The sequence below is a fragment of the Nerophis ophidion genome, linkage group LG23 (assembly GCF_033978795.1).
Source record: "Nerophis ophidion isolate RoL-2023_Sa linkage group LG23, RoL_Noph_v1.0, whole genome shotgun sequence".
Lineage (NCBI taxonomy): Eukaryota > Metazoa > Chordata > Actinopteri > Syngnathiformes > Syngnathidae > Nerophis > Nerophis ophidion.
Window position 1 is genome coordinate 10299426 of NC_084633.1, and position 24780 is coordinate 10324205.

The 24780-nt window shown below is 40.6% G+C and overlaps 1 protein-coding gene across 1 annotated transcript; it reads right to left on the reverse strand.

Annotated features, from left to right (window-relative positions):
- Positions 1-15546: 15546 nt before the first annotated feature.
- Positions 15547-21455, reverse strand: LOC133541400 (transcription factor Sox-8-like). Its single transcript, XM_061884797.1, is given in 4 exon segments — positions 15547-16479; positions 16481-16608; positions 18242-18480; positions 20841-21455. Coding segments are annotated over 4 exon segments (1368 nt in total). The 5' UTR covers positions 21257-21455; the 3' UTR covers positions 15547-15894.
- Positions 21456-24780: the final 3325 nt, after the last annotated feature.

The window sequence follows — 24780 nt, forward strand, 5'->3', positions numbered from 1 at the left end:
AAGCAAACAAACAGTTGTACATTCATAGATTGAAAATAAAAAGTTGTACATTCATAGATTGAAAATAAAAAATGTTGCAGACCGAAAGGGTTTAGGCTGAAGTTAAACACTTATTGCGCCTAACCCTTTAAACAATTTCAAGTACAAAATAAACTTCTGAAAATTATAAAATGTCCTTTGCACAACTTATTATAAATACACATTATAAACAACATTATAAACAACATGAACATAGTTCAATTTTATACACAGTACAGGCATGTGAAATATCCCTGTGTACATATAAGACCTTTGCACTAATTATATATACAATATATACAAACAATTGTACTTCTATTATTATTTATATCTCATGTTTAATTTTTAATTAACATTAATCATAGTATTTACTACAATGTTAATTCAAGAGTGATATATTTTTTCAAGACATTGGTCTTAAAGTGTTTTTTTAAATATGTGAATGGAACTGGAACATTTTAAGGAATCATCCAAACTGTTCCACAGTTGAACTCCTCTAACAGAAACACATCTACTTTTTAAGCTTGTTCTTATTTTTGCTTTCTGAAAGAAAACTGAACCTCTGAGGTCATAGGGATTCTCTCTGGGTTTAAATCTCACTTGTAAACACCCGGGCAGCATGTGGTTATGAGCTTTGAAAGCCACAATAGTAGTATTGAGGTCAACAAGATCGTGCAGTTTTAATGTTTTTAATTTAATGAACAGAGCATTGGTACGGTCATGATAATTCGCATAATTTACAATTTTAATCGCTTTCTTTTGAAGTAAAAATATAGAGTTGATGTTTGATTTGTAATTGTTTCCCCAGATTTCAACACGATAATTAAGATATGGGAGTACGAGAGAATTATATAACATGATAAGAGCCTTTTGATTCACAAAGTTTTTAATTTTATGTAACAGAGCGATATTTTTTGCCATCTTTTTCTTAAGTATATTTATGTACAGTTACCAATTTAATTCATCATCTATATAGATTCCCAAAAATGTTATTGAATACACCCTTTCTATCTCCATATCATCAATTCTTATATGACGCTGTATGTTATTTTTCCCGTTTCCAAAAATGATATATTTAGTTTTATTTAGGTTGATTGATAGTTTATTGGCATCAAACCATTGCTTTAGTATGTGGACTTCGATCCCTACAGTCTCTAGGAGTTGGTCAAGGTCTTGCCCAGAACAGTACAGACTTGTATCATCAGCAAAAACAATACAGTTGAGTTTTTTAAGGATTTTAGAAATATCATTAATATACAGTAAAAACTATTTTGGTCCCAGTACAGAACCTTGGGGTACTCCATGTGTTATGATCTTTTTGTCGGAATCTACATTGTTCATATGCACATACTGCTCTCTGCCACCAAGATAACTTTTCAACCAATCTTGAGCAAGACCTCTGACACCATACCTCTGCATTTTGTTTAACCTTCGTCTTGTGTTAGGGTCGGCACCGACCCGTTTTAGTTTTTAAATGCATAAAAACACCACATACATTTATTTTTTTGCATCAACGCTTTTTGACTTTGTCAGGAACCTCTTTGTCAACAAAATAAAACATTTTAATTTTTGTTCACTAAATTATAAAATGCTCTGGTAGAAATTATGCCCTTGGTGTTGTTAGGGTCGGTTTCAACCCGGTTATAAAAATAAGATGATAAAGCAATGATAAGAGCCAAAACTGAACACACTGACAGCCAGCTCCTCTCCCAATCATGTGAGCTTTAGTGGATTCTCATTTTACCTTGTTATCCTGTACAAAAACAATCAAAAGACGGACACTAAAAGTGTCACTTTTTGCCACTCTGATTTTGTTTTTTTATTAGTTTTGGAACAAGTAATCTATTTCTCTTGGTTTCATTTGCTTGATTGGTTGTTTGTTTGATGTTGGATTTCTGTTGCTGAAAAAAATACTTTTTAGCCTTTTTCTTGAAGTAAATATATATGGGTCGAAATTGACCCGTAACACCATAGATGTTACTATAGTTAAAATTCTTAAAATGAAAAAATAAACAAAACACATTTATTTAAGAGATGTGTTCTAATACCCCTTAGTATTAGTTAGGTAACACAACAACCTTTTTTTATTTATATGATTCTCTTGAGGTTCGTTTTACCATTTTTAAAAATTGAAATCGAGGGGTATACTGACAAAATAAGGCCAAATGGCCCAAACCAAAAATATCAAAACCAATATTTTCAAGGATAAGGAAGCCTAACAAGGTAACCAAGAGATGAGAAACAAATTGGATGATAGATAATTGTTTTTAGTGTATTTTACAGCTGATTTAAAACATGGGTCAAAACAGACCCGTTAACATAAGAGATGGTAACAGAAAGCTAACACAAGAGGAAGGTTAAAAGTAATGTGTGATCGATGGTGTCAAAGGCCTTGCTCAGGTCAATAAAAACACCAACAGCAAACTCCCTCTTATCAATTGCAGTGGTTACCTCCTCAACTAGTTCCATCACTGCCATGGAAGTGGACCTGTTGGATCGAAAACCGTATTGGTGTTCACTTAGCAAGTGATGCTTATCAATAAAACTGTCGAGTCTTGACACAAATAATTTTTCAAGGACTTTCGAAGATTGTGAGAGTAAAGAAATAGGCCTATAGTTTGTGAACTGATGCTTATCTCCACTTTTGAAGATGGGAATGACTTTTGCCGTTTTCATTTTCTTTGGGAAGACACCTTTTATAAAATAAATATTGCAAATATAAGTGAAGGGAACAGCTATAAAATCAACAACTTCCTTGATCAGAGAAAAGTCTTGTTTTTCTGAGAATTTACAATTTTTTTTGTTTCACTTTCATTAACGGGGGCAATAAAAAAACGATTCTAAATTGTTTTGAATGGTTTGTTCATTAAATTTTGCACTGTTTTCAGGTTGTACAATTTCCTTTGCTAGATTAGGTCCAACATTTACAAAAAAGTTGTTAAAAGCATCAGTTATCCCTTTAGGGTCATTTATAGTTAGATCATTTTCTATAAAATAGCTAGGATTTTCCTTATGTGTCATGTTTTTTTTTTTAATGATACCATTTAAAACTTTCCACGTACCCTGGATGCTATTTTTATGTTGTTCTAATAGGTTACAGTAATATGTTCGCTTACAGTGCTTTATTATTTGTGTTAACTTATTTTTGTACGTTTTATATTTGTGTTCAGTTTCTTTGGTTCTGTACCTTAAATGTCTTCTGTAAAGATAATTTTTCTTTTTGCAAGACTTCAGTATTCCTCTTGTGATCCACGGTTTGTCTTTAACGGTGTTGTCTTTAATGACATGTTTTTTAATTGGACAGTGCTTATTGTACAGTTTCATGAAAATATTAAGAAAAGTTTCATATGCCTGTGGAGGTATAAACCTCCCTCCAGTCTTGGACACATAACTCAGACTTGAATGCTGCCATAGTTTCGTGTGTTTGATGTCTAATAAATCTATATTGGACAGCTTTTTTATCTTTTCTCCTATCAAAGAAATCGTGGAAATTGCTGAATACAGGTAGGTGATCACTTATGTCATTAAATAGTAATCCTGCTGTTATTTGATTCTCCGGTTGATTGGTGAAAATGTTATCGATCAGTGTGGCAAAGTCTACGGTTATTCGGGTTGGTTTTGTTATAAGGGGAAAGAAATGATTACTGTACAATCCTGTTATAAAATCTGTTGTTTTGGTACTGTCCATGGGATTCATAAGATTAATATTAAAATCACCGCACACAATATGGATTTTGTTTGACTTACTATATAAATAATCAAGTTTTTCATTGAATTTATCCAGACATGATCCAGGTGTTCTATAGACACATCCATCCATTTTCTACCGCTTATTCCCTTTTGGGGTCGCGGGGGGCGCTGGCGCCTATCTCAGCTACAATCGGGCGGAAGGTGGGGTACACCCTGGACAAGTCGCCACCTCATCGCAGGGCCAACACAGATAGACAGACAACATTCACACTCACATTCACACACTAGGGCCAATTTAGTGTTGCAAATCAACCTATCCCCAGGTGCATGTCTTTGGAAGTGGGAGGAAGCCGGAGTACCCGGAGGGAACCCACGCATTCACGGGGAGAACATACAAACTCCACACAGAAAGATCCCAAGCCTGGATTTGAACCCAGGACTGGAGGACCTTCGTATTGTGAGGCAGACGCACTAACCCCTCTCCCACCGTGAAGCCCTCTATAGACACAACTGACGTTTTTTTTTTTTTGATTTTTCGATTTCTACAGTTATACATTCAAATACTCCAGCAATAGCAGTAGATCTGCTGTCAATCTTCCAACATTTTAAATCTTGATTTACAAAAAGTGCAACTCCTCCTCCCATTTTTTCAACTCCGTTTGTGGTGAAAAATTCATAACCATCCAATCTCATTTCACAGCGCTTGTTGTCGTCGAGCCAAGTCTCTGAGAATGCAACAACACTACATTTTTTGAACTGGCTCAAATATTCAGTAATATTGTCAAGATTTTTAAACAAGCTTCGGCTATTGAAAGGTATTACAGTAAATGATTTGTCCGTATTCACACATTTAAATTGTTCATCTGTGTAGTACTCAATCAATCAATCAATGTTTATTTATATAGCCCCAAATCACAAATGTCTCAAAGGACTGCACAAATCATTACGACTAAAACATCCTCGGAAGAACCCACAAAAGGGCAAGGAAAACTCACACCCAGTGGGCAGGGAGAATTCACATCCAGTGGGACGCCAGTGACAATGCTGACTATGAGAAACCTTGGAGAGGACCTCAGATGTGGGCAACCCCTCCCCTCTAGGGGACCGAAAGCAATGGATGTCGAGCGGGTCTAACATGATGCTGTGAAAGTTCAATCCATAGTGGCTCCAACACAGCCGCGAGAGTTCAGTTCAAGCGGATCCAAGACAGCAGCGAGAGTCCCGTCCACAGGAGACCATCCCAAGCGGAGGCGGATCAGCAGCGTAGAGATGTCCCCAATCGATACAGGCGAGCGGTCCATCCTGGGTCTCGACTCTGGACAGCCAGTACTTCATCCATGGTCATCGGACCGGACCCCCTCCACAAGGGAGGGGGGGACATAGGAGAAAGAAAAGAAGCGGCAGATCAACTGGTCTAAAAAGGAGGCCTATTTAAAGGCTAGAGTATACAGATGAGTTTTAAGGTGAGACTTAAATGCTTCACCGTTTCTGGTAATATTATTGTGAAGATTGCAATCGGGATCTAAATCACTGCCAAACTCATTTAAATTACAGTTATAATTGATATTGTCATAAAAGTCTAGTTGGGTATAATTATAATTATTACACAATTCACTACTATAAATATTATCAGTACTTCTACGTTCAATTTCCTTATTACCAATATTGGTAAAGATATTTTTCAATTCCATCCATCCATCCATCTTCTTCCGCTTATCCGAGGTTGGGTCGCGGGGGCAGCAGCCTAAGCAGGGAAGCCCAGACTTCCCTCTCCACAGCCACTTCGTCTAGCTCTTCCCGGGGGATCCCGAGGCGTTCCCAGGCCAGCCGGGAGACATAGTCTTCCCAACGTGTCCTGGGTCTTCCCCGTGGCCTCCTACCAGTTGGACGTGCCCTAAACACCTCCCTCGGGAGGCGTTCGGGTGGCATCCTGACCAGATGCCCGAACCACCTCATCTGGCTCCGATGTGAAGGAGCAGCGGCTTTACTTTGAGTTCCTCCCTGATGGCAGAGCTTCTCACCCTATCTCTAAGGGAGAGCCCCGCCACACGGCGGAGGAAACTCATTTCGGCCGCTTGTACCCGTGATCTTATCCTTTCGGTCATGACCCAAAGCTCATGACCATAGGTGAGGATGGGAACGTAGATCGACCGGTAAATTGAGAGCTTTGCCTTCCGGCTCAGCTCCTTTTTCAATTCACTTTCCATTTTATTCTAGTTTATTTTTCTTTGTACAAATGACACATTTGTATCCACCTCCAGTGAAACATGTGCATAGAAACACACACGCATAATATGAACATACAGTTCAGGTCTTAAACTCACTGTGACTCACAAACACAGTTTGTTGACGGGATCGTCATGGAGAGTCTTTATACGCCTGGATGTAGCTGTCTGCTTCGGCTACTGATCCGAGCCAAACGCGGATGCCATCCGTCTTTGTGATGCGGAGCTTGGCCGGGTAGAGTAGCGAGGGTTTGAGTCCCATCTTGTACAAAGACGCCATCACAGTCCGGTAGGCCCTCCGCTGATTGACTACCTCAGGAGAGTAGTCCTCGTACACCCGGAAAGCATGCCCGTGGAAGTGCAGCGTTCCCCTCTTTCTAGCCTCCCGAATCAGCAGGTCTTTGTTCTGGAAGCGGTGAAAGGAAAGCAGGATAGGTCGCGGCTTGTCCCCGTGTCCCGGCTTGGGAGCCAGGCTACGATGAGCGCGGTCCAGCTCAGGTGGGGAGGCGAATACTTCCTCGCCAAGTACTTCCTTCAGCAAATGGGAAAAAAACTTTGTTGGTTGCGGGCCTTCTATCCCTTCAGGTAAGCCAACGAGCCGGGCATTACTCCGCCTGTTCCTTCCTTCCAGGTCGGTTAGCTTAGCATGTAGCTTCATGTTGTCGGCCTGCAGCATGTCACAAACTTGCTCCAACCGCTGATGTACGGATTCGGCATTTTCCTCCAAAGAGGTCAGTCTGTGGTTATGATTGCTGACCGTCTCTTGAAGTCCGTCCAGCTTCTCATTCACCTCGCAAAAGGATGTTTTGAGCTCATTTAGCAGGGTTGATCTGTGGTCCGATAAGATAGCAATCAGCTCGGATTTGCTAACAGGTGTAGCATCGGCATCTGCTTTTTCTTGTGATTTTACGGATTTGGGAGGCATTGTCAGTCAGGAAGCGTGTTGTTTGTGAGTTGTAGTGGTAGAAAGACGTTACCAGCAGTCGATGCTCGTGAAATTCAGGTAGGGTGCATGTCAAAGGAAGAGTGTAGCAGGAGCTGGAGGCTAACACGTCTTCACGCTATGAGTACAGTTATAAGAAAAAATGTCTCAATAAACGTTTGGGAACTGAAGAAACTAATTATTGAAGCTTTGAAAGTGGAATTCTTTCCTATTTTTGTTTTATGTAGAGCTCCAGTCTTTCAACAGTCCGGGGTCTCCGCTGTCGTATTTTACGCTTCATAATGTGCCACACATTTTCGATTGGAGACAGGTCTGGACTGCTGGCGGGCCAGAAAAGTACCCGCACTCTTTTTTTTACAAAGCCACGCTGTTGTAACACGTGCTAAATGTGGCTTGGCATTGTCTTGCTGAAATAAGCAGGGGCGTCCATGAAAAAGACGGCGCTTAGATGGCGGCATATGTTGTTCCAAAACCTGTATGTACCTTTCAGCATTAATGGTTAGTTACCCATGCCTTAGGGAATAATGCACCCCCACACCATCACAGATGCTGGCTTTTGAACTTTGCCTCGATAACAGTCTGGATGCTTCGCTTCCCCTTTGGCCTGGATAACACGTTGTCGAATATTTCCAAAAAACAATTTGAAATGTGGACTCGTCAGACCACAGAACACTTTTTCACTTTGCATCAGTCCATCTTAGATGATCCCGGGCCCAGAGAAGTCGGAGGCGTTTCTGGATGTTGTTGATAAATGGCTTTTGCTTTGCATAGTAGAGCTTAAACTTGCACTTACAGATGTAGCGATGAACTGTATTTAGTGACAGTGGTTTTCTGAAGTGTTCCTGAGCCCATGTGGTGATATCCTTTACACACTGATGTCGTTTTTTGATACAGTGCCGTCTGAGGGATCGAAGGTCACGGTCATTCAATGTTGGTGTCCGGCCATGCCGCTTACGTGGAGTGATTTCTCCAGATTCTCTGAACCTTTTGATGATATTATGGACCGTAGATGTTGAAATCCCTAAATTTCTTGCAATTGCACTTTGAGAAACGTTGTTCTTAAACTGTTTGACTATTTGCTCACGCAGTTGTGGACAAAGGGGTGTACCTCACCCCATCCTTTCTTGTGAAAGACTGAGCATTTTTTGGGAAGCTGTTTTTATACCCAATCATGGCACCCACTTGTTCCCAATTAGCTTGCACACCTGTGGGATGTTCCAAATAAGTGTTTGATGAACATTCCTCAATTTTATCAGTATTTATTGCCACTTTTCCCAACTTCGTTGTCACGTGTTGCTGGCATCAGATTCTAAAGTTAATTATTATTTCCCCCCATAAAATGTTTATGAGTTTGAACATCAAATATGTTGTCTTTGTAGCATATTCAACTGAATATGGGCTGAAAATGATTTGCAAATCATTGTATTCCGTTTATATTTACATTTAACACAATTTCCCAACTCATATGGAAACGGGGTTTGTACAGAGGCACTATAGAGAGCCTGCTGACCAACAGCATCTCTGTCTGGACTGGACCCTGCAGTGCCTCAGACTGGAAGTCTCTGCAGAGAGTGGTGAGGACGGCGGAAAATATCATCAGGACTCCTCTTCCTCCTATTCAGGAGATCGCAAAAAGCCGCTGCCTGACCAGGGCTCAGAAAAATCTGCAGAGACTCCTCCCACTCCTACCAAGGACTGTTTTCACTGCTGGACTCTAGAAAGAGGTTCCACAGCCTCCGTTCTGTAACAGCTTCTTCCCTCAGGCCATAAAACTCTTAAACGCATCATAATAATCCCCAAAATTTCCCCCCAAAAATGCAATAACTCGCTGGAATATAAAGACAATATAACATACCTCCATAACGTGTATGCATATGCAAAAGTGCACTATATTTATTTGTACAGTGATCTATTTATTTATGTCTGCACCTTATTGATCTTTTATCCTGCACTACCATGAGCTAATGTAACGAAATGTCGTTCTTATCTGTACTGTAAAGTTCAAATTTGAATGACAATGAAAAGGAATTCCGAAGTCTGAAGTCTAAACAAAGAAAACAATCCGAAGTTGTTTTTATTTTTAAGTTATCGTGCCGTGATGTTTACCAGTCCGGCCCACTTAGGAGTAGATTTTTTCTCCATGTGGCCCCCGATCTAGAATGAGTTTGACACCCGTGATCCACATCAATATGATTTGCCTTAGAAGCTGGACAGGACAAAATAAAACATAACATTTCGGTACAAATATACTGTATATGCAGCCTCCTTTCCATATGATTTGGGAAATTGTGTTAGATGTAAATATAAACAGAATACAATGATTTGCAAATCATTTTCAACCCATATTCAGTTGAATATGCTACAAAGACAACATATTTGATGTTCAAACTGATAAACATTTTTTTGTTGTTGCAAATAATCATTAACTTTAGAATTTGCTGCCAGCAACACGTGACAAAGAAGTTGGGAAATGTGGCAATAAATACTGATAAAGTTAGGAAATGCTCATCAAATACTTATTTGGAACATCCCAGAGGTGTGCAGGCTAATTGGGAACAGGTGGGTGCCATGATTGGGTATAAAAGCAGCTTCCATGAAATGCTAAGTAATTCACAAACAAGGATTGGAAGAGGGTCGCCAATTTGTAAGCAAATAGGCAAACAGTTTTAGAACAACATTTCTCAACGAGCTATTGCAAGGAATTTAGGGATTTTACCATCTACGGTCTGTAAAATCATCAAAAGGTTCAGAGAATCTGGAGAAATCACTGCACGAAAGCGATGATATTACGGTCCTTTGATCCCTCAGGCGGTACTGGATCAAAAACCGACATCAGTGTGTAAAGGATATCACCACATGGGCTCAGGAACACTTCACAAAACCACTGTCAGTAACTACAGTTGGTCACTACATCTGTAAGTGCAAGTTAAAACTGCTATGCAAAGCAAAACCCATTTATCAACAACAACAAGGAACACCGCTGGCTTCGCCGGGCCCGAGCTCATCTAAGGTGGACTGATGCAAAGTGGAAAAGTGTTCTGTGGTCTGACGAGTCCACATTTCAAATTGTATTTGGAAACTGTGGATGTGGTGTCCTCCGGAACAAAGAGGAAAATAACCATCTGGATTGTTATAGGCGCAAAGTTCAAAAGCCAGCATCTGTGATGGTATGGGGGTGTATTAGAGCCCAAGGCATGGGTAACTTACACATCTGTGAAGGCACCATTAATGTTGAATGGTCCGTACAGGTTTTGGAACAACTTATGTTGTCATCCAAGCAACGTTGTCATGGACACCCCTGCTTATTTCAGCAAGACAATGTCAAGCCACTTGTTTACAACAGTGTGGTTTCGTAGTAAAAGAGTGCGGGTACTTTCCTGGCCCGCCTGCAGTCCAGACCTGTCTCCCATCGAACATGTGTGGTGCATTATGAAGCTTAAAATACGACAGCGGAGACCCCGGACTGTTGAACGACTAAAGCTCTACATAAAACAAGAATGGGAAAGAATTCCACTTTCAATTAGTTTCCTCAGTTCCCAAACGTTAATTGAGTGTTGTTAAAAGAAAAGGTGATGTAACACAGTGGTGAGCATGCCCTTTCCCAACTACTTTGGCACATGCTGCACCCATGAAATTCTAAGTTAAATTATTATTATTATTATTATGAGTTTGAACATCAAATATATTTTCTTTGTAGCATATTCAACTCAATATGGGTTGAAAAGGATTTGCAAATCATTGTATTCCATTCATACTTACATCCAACACAATTACCCAAATCATATGGAAACGGGGTTTGTATTTGGTTCTTGCACATTTAACCATTCTACTCAATTGCGATGAGGTGGTGACTTGTCCAGGGTGTACCCTGCCTTCCGCCCGATTGTAGCTGAGATAGGCGCCAGCGCCCCCCGCGACCCCGAAAGGGAATAAGCGGTAGAAAATGGATGGATACTCAGTATTTATTATTTCCAGCGCTTTAAAAACAGACAAGGCGATCGGAGTTATAAAGGAACATGTATTTTATTTTTTTTAAAAACAACAAAATAAATCAGCCAGCGAATGTGTTAGCTTTGCACGAGTGTGTGTGTGTGTGTGTGTGTGTGTGTGTGTGTGTGTGTGTGAGAAAATGGGGAAAAACAACTCGAAGTTAATAGAACAACAGCCTTTTTTTTTTTTTTTTTTTTACAACCTTTTCTTTAAAATTACACATGGTCATAATGTACAAAAACAGAATGCAGGAACGACACAAGAAAGAATCATGTCTGCCTCCGTCCTTTTGGAAATACTGATCATTCAAGAAAAAAAAAAGGCACAAAGACGTTTTGTGCAAGACGGGAAGCAGTACATCGGCACTTGATGGCAGCTGAGATTAAAAAAACAAAAAAACGGGCATAAAAGGTTAAAGGGCGCCCGCCAGGAAATGGACTCCAACATTTACATATAGGATTTGTGCATGGACACACGCTAACACACACGTATACACAACATGTGTCGCTCCAGCTGACGCGTCACTCAGAGCGAGCGGTTATTTTACCCCGTTTCCTTTACCCTTCCGTCATGACGAATCGCAATTTGCCAGGCGCAACTTGCCGACACCTGTTTCGCCCCCCCCACCCTTAATCAAGGACTGGTGCCTTTTCTGGAATTACGCCTTTACCACCACTTTAATCCAAGCAACAAAAAAAATACCAATTCAAAAAAATCCACTCAAAAAATAAACCGCATGAACATAAATATATATATTTATATAATGTATATATAAAGACTTTTCCACTTTCATAGTTTTTTTTTGTTAAGACTTGAGCCACATGTGCAGAGCTGTTATACACTGGATATTCCAAAAACTCACAATTATTTAAACCCCCTGGAAACTTAAGCCCCCTTTTTTAATGTCAACAAGTCGTCCCGCCAATATTTCACCTTGTGTCCGGCTGCAAAAAAAAAAAAAAGGGAATGTCCAATAAGGCTTGGAGGCCATGGTTGCTCTCCAACAAGCATTTGGATTATTTAAAGTTTGATTTCAGGAGTCACACTGCCTGCAAAAAACGGCATTTTTTTCTTAACCTGCCTTCCCTAACAGAGGTTGTGTGAAAGGAAAAAAGGCCCAAAAAAATAAGAGGTTGCCAATATGAATTCATACATCACAGGAAATGCTGATGACGTCATATATAATACCGTATTTCCTTGAATTGCCGCAGGGCATATAGTACGCGCCTGCCTTGAATCAAACTCGTGACGTCACGAGTGACACTTCCCCTGTCATCATTTTCAAAATGGAGGAGGCTGATTTCAATACCGGTAATTTGAAATCGCATAAAGGGATGAAGATTAAGAGCTATTCAGTAGGATTTAAGGTCCGAACTTACATCACACTAAATTTTTTTACTGCATGCCTTTGGTAAGTGCCGGAGTGAAAAGAGGTTTTAGAATAATTAGCGCATGCTTACTTTTACCGCATGCCTTTGGTGAGCGCAGGAGTGAGAAGATGTTTTAAATTAATTAGCGCCCCGGCGGCAATTCAAGGAAATACGGTAATTGTATAGATGTCACCCCAGAACATGAAACGTCATCTTGTGACTTTTTGGAAAATTGCTGCTCTGTAAAGAAACAGCTCACTGGAATAATTTGGCTATTTTTAAGACCCTTCTTAAAACCCACTTTTATTCACTGCCTTTCAACCCGGCATGAGACTTTAAACTGTTTTTAACTTTTTTAACTTTTCAACTGCTTTTTATCTAACAAATTCTACTTAAGATAATTTGTATTTGCTATTTCAATGTGTTTTTGAAGTCTGTTTTAAAAGTTTTTTTTTTTTTGTTTTAAGTCTGTCCTTTGCCTTTATTTCCTTGTGGTGTACAGCCCTTTGTTCTTCAACTCTTCAACTGTGGTTGTTTTTAAAGGGCTTTATGAATAAAGTTGGTATGGTATGGTATGGTATGGTAAATGTAGCGACTGTGTAAAAAGGGAATGTCGGAAGGAGTACAACCGAAACGAGAGATCAATCAATCAATGTTTACTTATATAGCCCTACAATGACTTGTTTATATCTTGTTTGTTTTCATTTGCAAGTCTTATATAGTAGACGTTGCATGCAGTTGCAATTCTAAGATGTTAGATGGCAGTAGTGTGTACAGGTTACCACGTGTTGCCGAGACCAGGAAGTAGTCTTTGCCATTAGGTTGAAGTTAAAGTTAAAGTACCACTGATAGTCACACACACACTAGGTGTGGTGAAATTAGTCTCCGCATTTGACCAATTCCCTTGTTGCACCCCTAGGGAGGTGAGGGGAGCAGCGAGCAGCAGCGGTGGCCGCGCTCAAGGAATCATTTTTGGTGATTTAACCCCCAATTCCAACCCTTGATGCCAAGTACCAAGCAGGGAGGTAATGGGTCCCATTTTTATAGTCTTTGGTATGACTCGGCCGAGGTTTGAACTCAGGACCTAGGCCACTGAGCAGGAATGTGCCATTTGTCTTTTGTTGCAACCTCCAAAATGTTTATACTGTAAGTATACATATGTATATGTAAATATATACCGTTTGACTGTGGCGTGTAATCTTGATTACCACATTTGGCCGAGTTTAAGTGTAAAATCGCTAATTAGTAGCATGGATATCGCAAATTCAATGTAAATCAGCATTGAGCTGGTGCATTTGTTTTTGAGCGCTTTCTACCAGGCATGCTTGTTTTGTTGGCACGGGGAAATTACAACGCTATTACGAATATACCCCGACGTGATTTCATGTGTTACAAAATATCGGATTTTATGTGAAGCGGTACGGCGTTGTACCGGCGGAATTCGGTGGGTATGTGTAAAAGTACCGACTTCAGTCTACATCCCGACCGGATAGACCTCGTCCTGGTGTGTCGGAAGCAATTCTATCCCTGCAATATCACACCTTTTCATTGGATTCTGTGTAAAAAGGCCAAGATGGCTTGCTGCTGGTGGTTCTCATGCAGCCTCTTTCACACAACGATGTGAAAAAAGCTGCGGTCCGACATTTTGGCCTTTTACACAGAATCCTTCAAAAGACAGGATATATACATTCACTGGGGATGTTCCGATCTTGGTTTTCCGCTGCCGATTCCGATCATCCATGAGTGAGATCGGTTGATACCGATACAGATCGCATTGATAAACTTGTACATTTTCAAATGTATTTCGGAGTAAAGTACCACTGATAGTCGCACATACACTAGGTGTGGTGAAATTAGTCTCTGCGTTTGACCCATACTCTTGTTCCAGCCTCCTGGAAAGTGAGGGGAGCAGTGAGCAGCAGCGGTGGCCGCGCTCGGGAATCATTTTGGTGATTTAACTGGCGAGTACTATTGACAGTTTAACAATATCAACACTAGATCCTTACTCTCTCCCTCTATATCAGTGGTTCTTAACCTGGGTTCGATCGAACCCTAGGGGTTCGGTGAGTCGGCCTCAGGGGTTCGGTGGAGCCTCTGCCGCGGAGGTCAAGACACACCCGACTCATCCTGTAAATAAAAACTTCTACCGGTCGGCGTATTATGGATACAGCAAACGAGCAGAAGTCCCACACTGTGTGTAATTTGTTATGAGTTAATGCAGCGTGTTGGTTTTGTTCTTTGAACAAGGTGATGTTCAAGAATGGTTCATTTTGTGCACCAGTAAACAAAACATAACTTTGTCTTGAATTTGGAAAAATATATATACATATGAAGTGAAGTGAATTATATTTATATAGCGCTTTTCTTAAGTGACTCAAAGCGCATTACATAGTGAAACCCAATATCTAAGTTACATTTAAACCAGTGTGGGTGGCACTGGGAGCAGGTGGGTAAAGTGTCTTGCCCAAGGACACAACGGCAGTGACTAGGACGGTGGAGGCGGGAATCGAACCTGCAACCCTCAAGTTGCTGGCACGGCCACTCTACCAACCGAGCTATGCATACATATATGTATATATACATATGTATATGTATATATATATATATATATATATATATATATATATATACATATATATATATATATATATATATATATACATATGTATATGTATATATATATATATATATGTATGTATATATATGTGTATATATATATATATATATACACATATATATATATACATACATATATATACACATATATATATACATACATATATATATACATACATATATACATACATACATACATACATACATATATATACACATATATATATACATACATATATATATATACATACATATATATATATACATATATACATACATACATACATACATACATATATATATATATATATATATATACTATATATATATATATATATATATATATATATATATATACATACATATATACATACATACATATATAATTTTGTGCACCAGTAAAAAAAATATAACTGTATATATATATATATATATATATATATATATATATATATATATTTTTTTTTTTTACTAAAGAATGGTTCAGTGAATGCGCATATGAAACTGGTGGGGTTCGGTATCTCCAACAAGGTTAAGAACCACTGCTCTATATTGTGTTTGACTTCATCCTCCAGTGATAACAATAATTAATATACAAATAAATGCAGCTGTAGTGGAGATTATTATTATTAGTTTAGAGGTTTATGGAGACACATAAACTGCTAGCCGCTTGTCAGCGGTGGGGATTAAAATAAATTACAAAAACTATAGCATTTATTATCCACCTAGCATCGCAAGATATCCTTTCACACAGGTGATGTCCCAGCTCTGTAATAGCTTTGATGAAAAAAAGTCGGCCGTGGCTTTTGCAGGCAGTGTGAGGGAGACTTCTGTGTAAAAGAGGTTGTTAGTGCGGGGAATGTACACAACGTAGGCGTACAGGCGAGAATACATCCTCATGGAGGCGCCGCCTATATATTTCTCTTGGTGTACAAAACGTCCGTAAGAAGTGTCTTTTTTTTGTATAAAATCAGCAGGCACTTTTTTTTTTAATTGCTTCCTTCGTTAGTAGTGCTTCGACCCGACGTCCCTGGCCCCCGATCTAAGGTCGGGTCAGTGTGGTGTAGACGGGCTGGTCCCAGCTGGCGGCTGTGGGGCTGTGAGCAGGCGCCATGGACAGGCTGTTGAGGATGGGGCTGCTGTAAGGCCGCCTGGGGGAGTGGAAGTAGGGGTACTGGTAGAGGGTGGAGGGGTAGCCGGAGTAAGGGTTGTAGTAGCTGGAGCTCTGGAGGTCGGTATAGTCACACTGGGAGGCGGGGAAGGAGGCGGCGGACGTGGTGACGCTGGCCTGGCTGCTGTAGGTGGCGTAGTCGGGGTGCGAGGGCGAGCCGTGGGAGTGGTCGCTGTAGTGGCTCGGGCTCAGCTGCTCCGTTTTGATGTGGAGGCGGTGCTGGGCCACCTCGGGCGGCGAGGAGGACATGGCGTTCTTGCGACTCCAACCGCCGTACGAGGAGCCGTAGGCGGTCAGCCCGTGCTCAGAGGACAGGGTGGCGGCGGCGGCGGCGGAGGAGGCGTGGCCATTCAAGGGGAGGTACTGGTCGAACTCGTGCACGTCGAACGTCTCCATGTTGCTGATGACGTCGGTGCTGAGCTCCGAGATGTCCACGTTGCTGAAGTCGATGTTTTTGCCTGCTGCCGCCGCCGCCGTTGTTGTTGTCGGGCAGGCGGCGGCCCTCGTGCTTCAGGTCCTGCTTGGGGCCGTGGTGCAGGTCCGTTTTGGGGGTGGTGGGCGGCGTCGGGGGGCCGTGCGGCTGTCCTGGTATGACAAAATGGGAACAATTATGTCATTTTCTACAAACCCCGTTTCCATATGAGTTGGGTAATTGTGTTAGATGTAAATATAAACGGATTACAATGATTTGCAAATCATTTTCAACCCATATTCAGTTGAATATGCTACAAAGACAACATATTTGATGTTCAAACTGATAAAACATTTTTTGTTTGCAAATCATTAACTTTAGAATTTGATGCCAGCAACACGTGACAAAGAAGTTGGGAAATGTGGCAATAAATACTGATAAAGTTGAGAAATACTCATCAAATACTTATTTAGAACATTCCACAGGTGTTCAGGCTAATTGGGAACAGGTGGGTGCCATGATTGGGTATAAAAGCAGCATTCATGAAATGCTAAGTAATTCAAAAACAAGGATGGGGCGAGGGTCACCAATTTATAATCAAACTGTCGAACAGTTTTAGAACGACATTTCTCAACGAGCTATTGCAAGGAATTTAGGGATTTTACCATCTACGGTCCGTAAAATCATCAAAAGGTTCAGAGAATTTGGAGAAATCACTGCACGTAAGCGATGATATCACGGACCTTTGATCCCTCAGGCGGTACTGCATCAAAAACTGACATCAGTGTGTAAAGGATATCACCACATGGGCTCAGGAACACTTCATAAAACCACTGTCAGTAACTACAGTTGGTCGCTACATCTGTAAGTGCAAGTTAAAACTCTACTATGCAAAGCAAAACCCATTTATCAACAACACCCAGGAACGCCGCCGGCTTCGCTGGGCCCGAGCTCATCCAACATAGACTGATGCAAAGTGGAAAAGTGTTCTGTGGTCTGACGAATCAACATTTCAAATTATATTTAGAAACTGTTGACGTGGTGTTCTCCGAAACAAAGAGGAAAATAACCATCCGGATTGTTATAGGCGCAAACTTCAAAAGCTAGCATCTGTGATGGTATGGGGATGTATTAGTGCCCAAGGCATGGGTAACTTACACATCTGTGATGGCACCATTAATACAGGTTTTGGAGCAAAATATGTTGTCATCCAAGCAACATTATCATTAATGCCCCTGCTTATTTCAGCAAGACAATGCCAAGCCACGTGTTACAACAGCGTGGTTTCGTAATATAAGAGTGCGGGTACTTTCCTGACCCGCCTCCAGTCCAAAACTGTCTCCCATCGAAAATGTGTGGCACATTATGAAGCGTAAAATACGACACCAAAGACCCCGGAGTGTTGAACGACTGAAGCTCTACATAAAACAAGAATGGGAAAGAATTCCGCTTTCAAAGCTTCAACAATTAGTTTCCTCAGTTCCCAAAATGTTTATTGAGTGTTTTTAAACCAAAAGGTGATGTAAAACAGTGGTGAACATGCCCTTTCCCAACTACTTTGGCACGTGTTGCAGCCAGGAAATTCTAAGTTAATTATTATTTGCAAAAAAAAAACAAAGTTTATGAGTTTGAACATCAAATATCTTGTCTTTGTAGTGCATTCAACTGAATATGGGTTGAAAAGGATTTGCAAATCATTGTATTCTGTTTATATTTACATCTAACACAATTTCCCAACTCATATGGAATTGGGGTTTGTAAACAAAATAGAGATTTCTTTGCCACAGCCTTGAAGAGGCCACTCACCGGCGTGGTCAGGGTGGTGGTGGCCGTCCGACATCCCCGCCAGTCCCGCCATCCCCGGCTCGGCTTTGTACATGTGGTGATGGGCCAGCTCGGCGCCAGAGTCCGAGTCGCTCTGGCCCGGTTTGACATTCTTCCGTCGCCGAGGCTGGTACTTATAGTCCGGGTGGTCTTTCTTGTGCTGAACCCTCAGACGCTCCGCTTCGTCCACGAACGGCCTCTTCTCGCTCTCCGAGAGCAAACTGTTAAAAAACGAAAATAATATTTACCATGAATATCTGGATGAGTCAATGATAATGATAAGTTCGAGGGGGATGGCTTTTTTTGTACTAAAAACTCTTAAAGCAGTGGTGTCAAACTCATTTTTAGGTCAGGGGCCACATTAAGGAGAATCTATGCCCAAGTGGGCCTGACTGGTAAAACCATTGCATGATAACTTAAAAATAAAGACAACATTAGATTGTTTTCTGTTTTAAAAAAATAGAACAAGCACAACCTAGAAATATACAAAATTATAATGTGTTTATTTTTTTACATTTTGTAGTTAATAGTGTTCTATGTTCCTTTGTTGTCATTTCTACTTTCTGAATAAATTATGTAATAATGTTCACCAGGGAAATAGGTGGAATTGAGTCCGGCGGAGTTTAAAAAATGCTCCCACTGACGTTAATTTTTAATATATCAGAAGATGGAATTAATAATAATATTGATTATTATTAATATCATTATTATTTACCCATTTTCCTCAACTGAAGTTGTTCATTCTGTACAAAACGTGTGAATTTAGGCTTATTTCAAGTTGAAGGGGGATACAAATTATTTCACCATATATATGTGTGTCCAGATAATGTGTCCCAGGTCCTCTATATCAGTGTTTTTCAACCTTTTCTAAAGCCAAGGCACATTTTTTTCATTGAAAAAAATCTGAGGTACACCGCCAGCAGAATACATAAAAAAATTAAACTTAGCAGCTGATAGGGACAATAAAAAGTCGGTCTCGCAATTGTTGGATATGAATTCAAACCATAATTAAGCATGCATCACTATAGCTCTTGTCTCAAAGTAGGTGTACTGTCACCACCTTTCACATCATACCCTGACTTATTTGGAGTTTTTTGGTGTCTTCCTCTGTGTAGTGTTTTAGTTCTTGTCTTGCGCTCCTATTTTGGTGATTTTTCCTGTTTTGTTGGTATTTTTCTGTAGCAGTTTCATGTCTTCCTTTAAACGTTATTTCCCGCACCTGCTTTGTTTTAGCAATCAAGACCATTTAAGTTGTCGCTGTCCTTCTTTGTGGGGACATTGTTGATTGTCATGTCATGTTCGGATGTACTTTGTGGACGCCGTCTGCTCCACACAAGTCTTTGCTGTCGTCCAGCATTCTGTTTTTGTTTATTTTGCAGCCAGTTCAGTTTTGGTTTCGTTTTAGTGGCACTCACCTTTTGTTTATTTTTGGTTTAAGCATTAAATACCTTTTTTTTTTTACCTGCACCCTGCCTCCCGCTGTCGTCGAGTATTACACGGTTACTCTGCCGAGCCTGAGACAGCACCGACACTCAAAAACGGCACATTTGCGGATTATAATTACTAGTAATAGTAGTATAGAATAGAATAGAATGGACTTTATTGTCATTATATTTGCATATAACGAGATTAAAGACTCCAACTCAAGGTGCGGTAGTGAGAACAAATATGGGGTAAAATAAATAACACAAGAGATAATAAAGGAAAAAAAACTAACAATTGAAATAAACAGACTACTAACCAATAAAAATAATAAGCAATCCTGTACAATATACAAAACACTATAGAAATACAAAATACTATAGAAAATACAGAACAAGACAAGAGTACAGAAGTAATAAATAACAATCAGTGTACAACTCCTCTCTGGGGGGCAGGGGGTACTAGGATGACAATAACAATACTGAAATAAACAGCAAAAAAAAAATGCAATACATTTTCATAACATGGTCACTACTGCCGGATTTCTCTTGTTATATTTCTTATTTTTACCGTTATATTGTTTGATTCTTATTGTTGCTTTTTATTGTTATTCTTATTGTGATATCTTGTATTTTATTTCCATTTACACCCCCATTACTTACTTTTTAAATTTGATCTCAATTCTGTACACTGCTGCTGGAATTTAAATTTTCCTGAATGAATCGATAAAGTACCCTATCTAGTTTGCAATGGATATTTTTAACCCGAATAGGTGAAATGACATCTCCCACAGCACACCAGACTATCTCACGGCACAGTGGTTGAAAAACACTGCTCTATCTTAACAGGGCACATTGCTACGAGAGGACACAAATAATCGCTATTGTGGACATCCATCCATCCATCCATTTTTCCACCGCTTAATCCATTATAACAGTTTTCTTTCATTCAAAAATTTCAGCTTATATTTTATATTTAGCAAACTCATCTCGCGGGCCGGATAAAACTTGTTGGTGGGCCTGATCCGGCCCGCGGACCGTCATTTTGACACCCTTGGCTTAAAGTTAACAGTCCAAGACTCGCTTTAATTTGTGCCTACTTTTACGCATGCTTCTAGATAACTTTTGTTTTATTTCATCAAAAAAGCCAGTTTTCTCACCGCCACAGTTTGCCCAGTGTTTTGCTCAGTTCGGCGTTGTGCAGGTGCGGGTACTGGTCCGCCAGCTTCCTGCGGGCAGCCTGGGCCCAAACCATGAAGGCGTTCATGGGCCTCTTGACGTGCGGTTTGTTCTTCAAGGATCCGTTCCCCCGCACCGGCATGGGCACCAGGGACCAGTCGTAGCCCTTCAGAACCTGAGAGACGGCGTCCCGTATGCACGCCGGGAAACGATCGTCGTCCTCCGAGTCCAACTTCTTGGCCAAACCGGCGAGCAGAGACGCTTGGCCGTCGGAGCCCGTCGGCGAGGACGGCGCGTCGGAGTCGGAGTCCTCCTGAGACATGGAGCTGTTGCTGCCCGAGGGGCTGCACGGGTGGTCGCCCACACACTTGTCGTGATCCTCGGTCATTTTCAGCATGATTCAAATATCACCGCAACCTTAAATTAAAAAAAAAAAAAAAAAAAAAAAAAAAGGAGTCAGTGCGCCTTTTACGCACGACGCGCGCAGGTTAAAAATCCTCCAACCAAGCCTCCCGTTCTACAGTTATTGGTTGTTTTCACGCATCCGAGGCTGCCACGGAGGTTGCATTCGTGCAGGCTGAGAGCTTGGAGTCCGTGTGGGCGACACACTTGACGTTTGCACAACTTGAGTTGGAACTTTAAAGTCGACACTCCACCTTCTGGCTGCGATTGGCTGGAAGGAACCAACACTCTCACACCTCATTGGTTTACAATCTCCACATCATGTTCCACTTCCCTCCAGTTAACACTTTCATTTATTTTCATTCAGCTTTAAAAGCCTACTGACATGAGATTTTCGTATTTAAAGGGGAACATTATCACCAAACCTATGCAAGCGTCAATATATACCTTGATGTTGCAGAAAAAAGACCATGTATTTCCATCCATCCATCCATTTTCTGCCGCTTATTCCCGTTCGGGGTCGCGGGGGGCGCTGGCACCTATCTCAGCTACAATTGGGCGGAAGGCGGGGTACACCCTGGACAAGTCGCCACCTCATCGCAGGGCCAACACAGATAGACAGACAACATTCACACTCACATTCACACACTAGGGCCAATTTAGTGTGGCCAATCAACCTATCCCCAGGTGCATGTCTTTGGAAGTGGGAGGAAGCGGGAGTACCCGGAGGGAACCCACGCATTCACGGGGAGAACATGCAAACTCCACACAGATTTTTTTAACCGATTTCCGAACTCTAACTGGGCGAATTTTGGCAAATTAACCTTCCTCTTGTGTTAGCTTCCTGTTACCATCTCTTATGTTAACGGGTCGGTTTTGACCCATGTCTTAAATCAGCTGTAAAATACACTAAAAACAATTATCTATCATCCAATTGGTTTCTTATCTCTTGGTTGCCTTTCTAGGGTTCCTAATCCACGAAAATATTGGTTTTTAATATTTTTGGTGTGGGCCATTGGGCCTGTTTTTTATTAGTATACCCCACGATTTCAATTTAAAAAAATGGTAAAATGAACCTCAAGAGAATTGTATAAATAAAGAAAAAATAAATAAAATGTTGTGTTACTTGACTATAACTGAGGGATATTAGAACATATCTCTTAAATAAATTGTATTTATGTTTTCATTTTAATCATTTTATACTGAATTGACCTCACATGTCTGGACATGCCCGTCTTTGTTTGTTTTTGTACTGGATAACAAGGTAAACTGAGAATCCCCTAAAGCTCACATGATTGGGAGAGGAGCTGGCTGTCAGTGTGTTTAGTTTTAGCTGTAATTATTGCTTGAAAATCTTATTTTTATAATTGGGTCAAAACCGACCCTAACAACACCAAGGTCATAATTTCAACCAGAGCATTTTATAATTTAGTGAAACACAAAAAAAATGTTTTGTTTTGTTAAAATAGAGGTTCCTGACAAAGTCAAAAAGCATTGATGCAAAAAACATACATTTATGTGTTTTTTTATGCATTTGAAAACTAAAATGGGTCGGTGCTGACCCTAACACAAGGCGAAGGTTAAACGCCTTTATGTTTATCTGTCTTTTAGCGATGACGTCAGAACGTGACGTCACCTAGGTAATACACCCGCCATTTTCATTTTCACATTACAAACACCGGGTCTCAGCTCAGTTATTTTCCGTTTTTTCGACTATTTTTTGGAACCTTGGGGACATCATGCCTCGTCGGTGTGTTGTCGGAGGGTGTAACAACACTAACAGGGAGGGATTCAAGTTGCACCACTGGCAAGAAATCTTCCGCCAGACCCCCATTGAATGTGCCAGAGTGTCTCCACATTTGACCGGCGATGCTAAGGCAGACATGGCACAGAGATGTATGGATAACCTGCAGATGCATTTCCAACGATTAAGTAGACAAAATCACAAAGGTGAGTTTTGTTGATGTTGTTGACTTATGTGCTAATCAGACATATTTGGTCACGGCATGACCGCCAGCTAATCGATGCTAACATGCTATTTACGCTAGCTGTATGTACATTTGAAACTAGATACCCACATTTAATGCGAAACAAACACTTACCAATCGACGGATTTAAGTTGCTCCAGTGTCACAAGATGCGAAAGTCCTGATCGTTTGGTCCGCACATTTTACCGGCGATGCTAATAAGGCAGCCATGCTATGGGCCACTTCATTAGGTACACCCATGCCATGCCCGAATAGCGTCAATAGCTATTCGTTCAATAGCTTCAGTTTCTTCTTCAATTTCGTTTTCGCTATCTGCCTCCATACTCCGACCATCTGTTTCAATACATGCGTAATCTGTTGAATCGCTTAAGCGGCTGAAATCCGAGTCTGAATCCGAGCTAATGTCGCTATATCTTGCTGTGGTAACCGCCATGTTGTTTGTTTTGGCAGCCCTGTATGACGTCACAGGGAAATGGACAGTCGCATCGCAAATAGCGAAAATCAAGAACTTTAAAGCTTTTTTTGAAATTGTGATAATGTTCCCCTTTAAACGAGGAAAGCAGGTCCATTCTATGTGTCATACTTGATCATTTCGCGATATTGCCATATTTTAAATTTTTTAGTAGAGAACATCGACGATAAAGTTCGCAACTTTTGGTCGCTAATAAAAAAAGCCCTGCCTTTACCGGAAGTAGCAGACGATGACGTCACCGGTGTGAGGGCTCCTCACATCCTCACATTGTTTATAATGGGAGCCTCCAGCATCAAGAGCTATTCGGACCGAGAAAGCGACAATTTCCCCATTAATTCGAGCGAGGATGAAAGATTTGTGGATGAGGATATTGATAGTGAAGGACTAGAAAAACTAAATAAAATAAATAAAGTAAAAAAAAAAATTTAAAAAAGGCGATTGCATTGGGAGCGATTCAGATGTTTTTAGACACATTTACTAGGATAACTCTGGGAAATCCCTTATATTTCTAATGTGTTGCTAGTGTTTTAGTGAGTTAAATAGTACCTGATAGTCGATACATATGATCCTTTGTTCCTTCAGCTGTGTTTTTTATAAATGAGCTCCTTAAACAAGCTTAGCTACTATGTAATCACTTTAGTGGGACGCGACGTGTGATTAGTTTTTATTGTATTACAAATGTTTTTAGTTTTTAGCTTTATGATGGTTTGTATGTTGTATGTATTTTGTGTATTCGTACCTTGTTTTTACTGGTGTACCTTGTTTTTACTCTTGTACATCGTTTTTATTGTTGTACCTTGTTTTTACTGTTGTACCTTGTTTTTACTCTTGTACCTCGTTTTTATTGTTGTACCTTGTTTTTAATGACTACTGCTGCAAACCAAATTGCCCCTCTGGGACAATAAAGATTTTCTAAGTCTAAGTCTAAGTCTAAGTCTGAGGGGTGTGTCCACGGGTGTGTTGACGCCAGTCTCTGAGGGAAGTCACGGCAGCTGCATGGACGGCGCAAGGTCCGCAGTTCTCCGGTAAGAGGCGACTTTTTACCACAATTTTCTCACC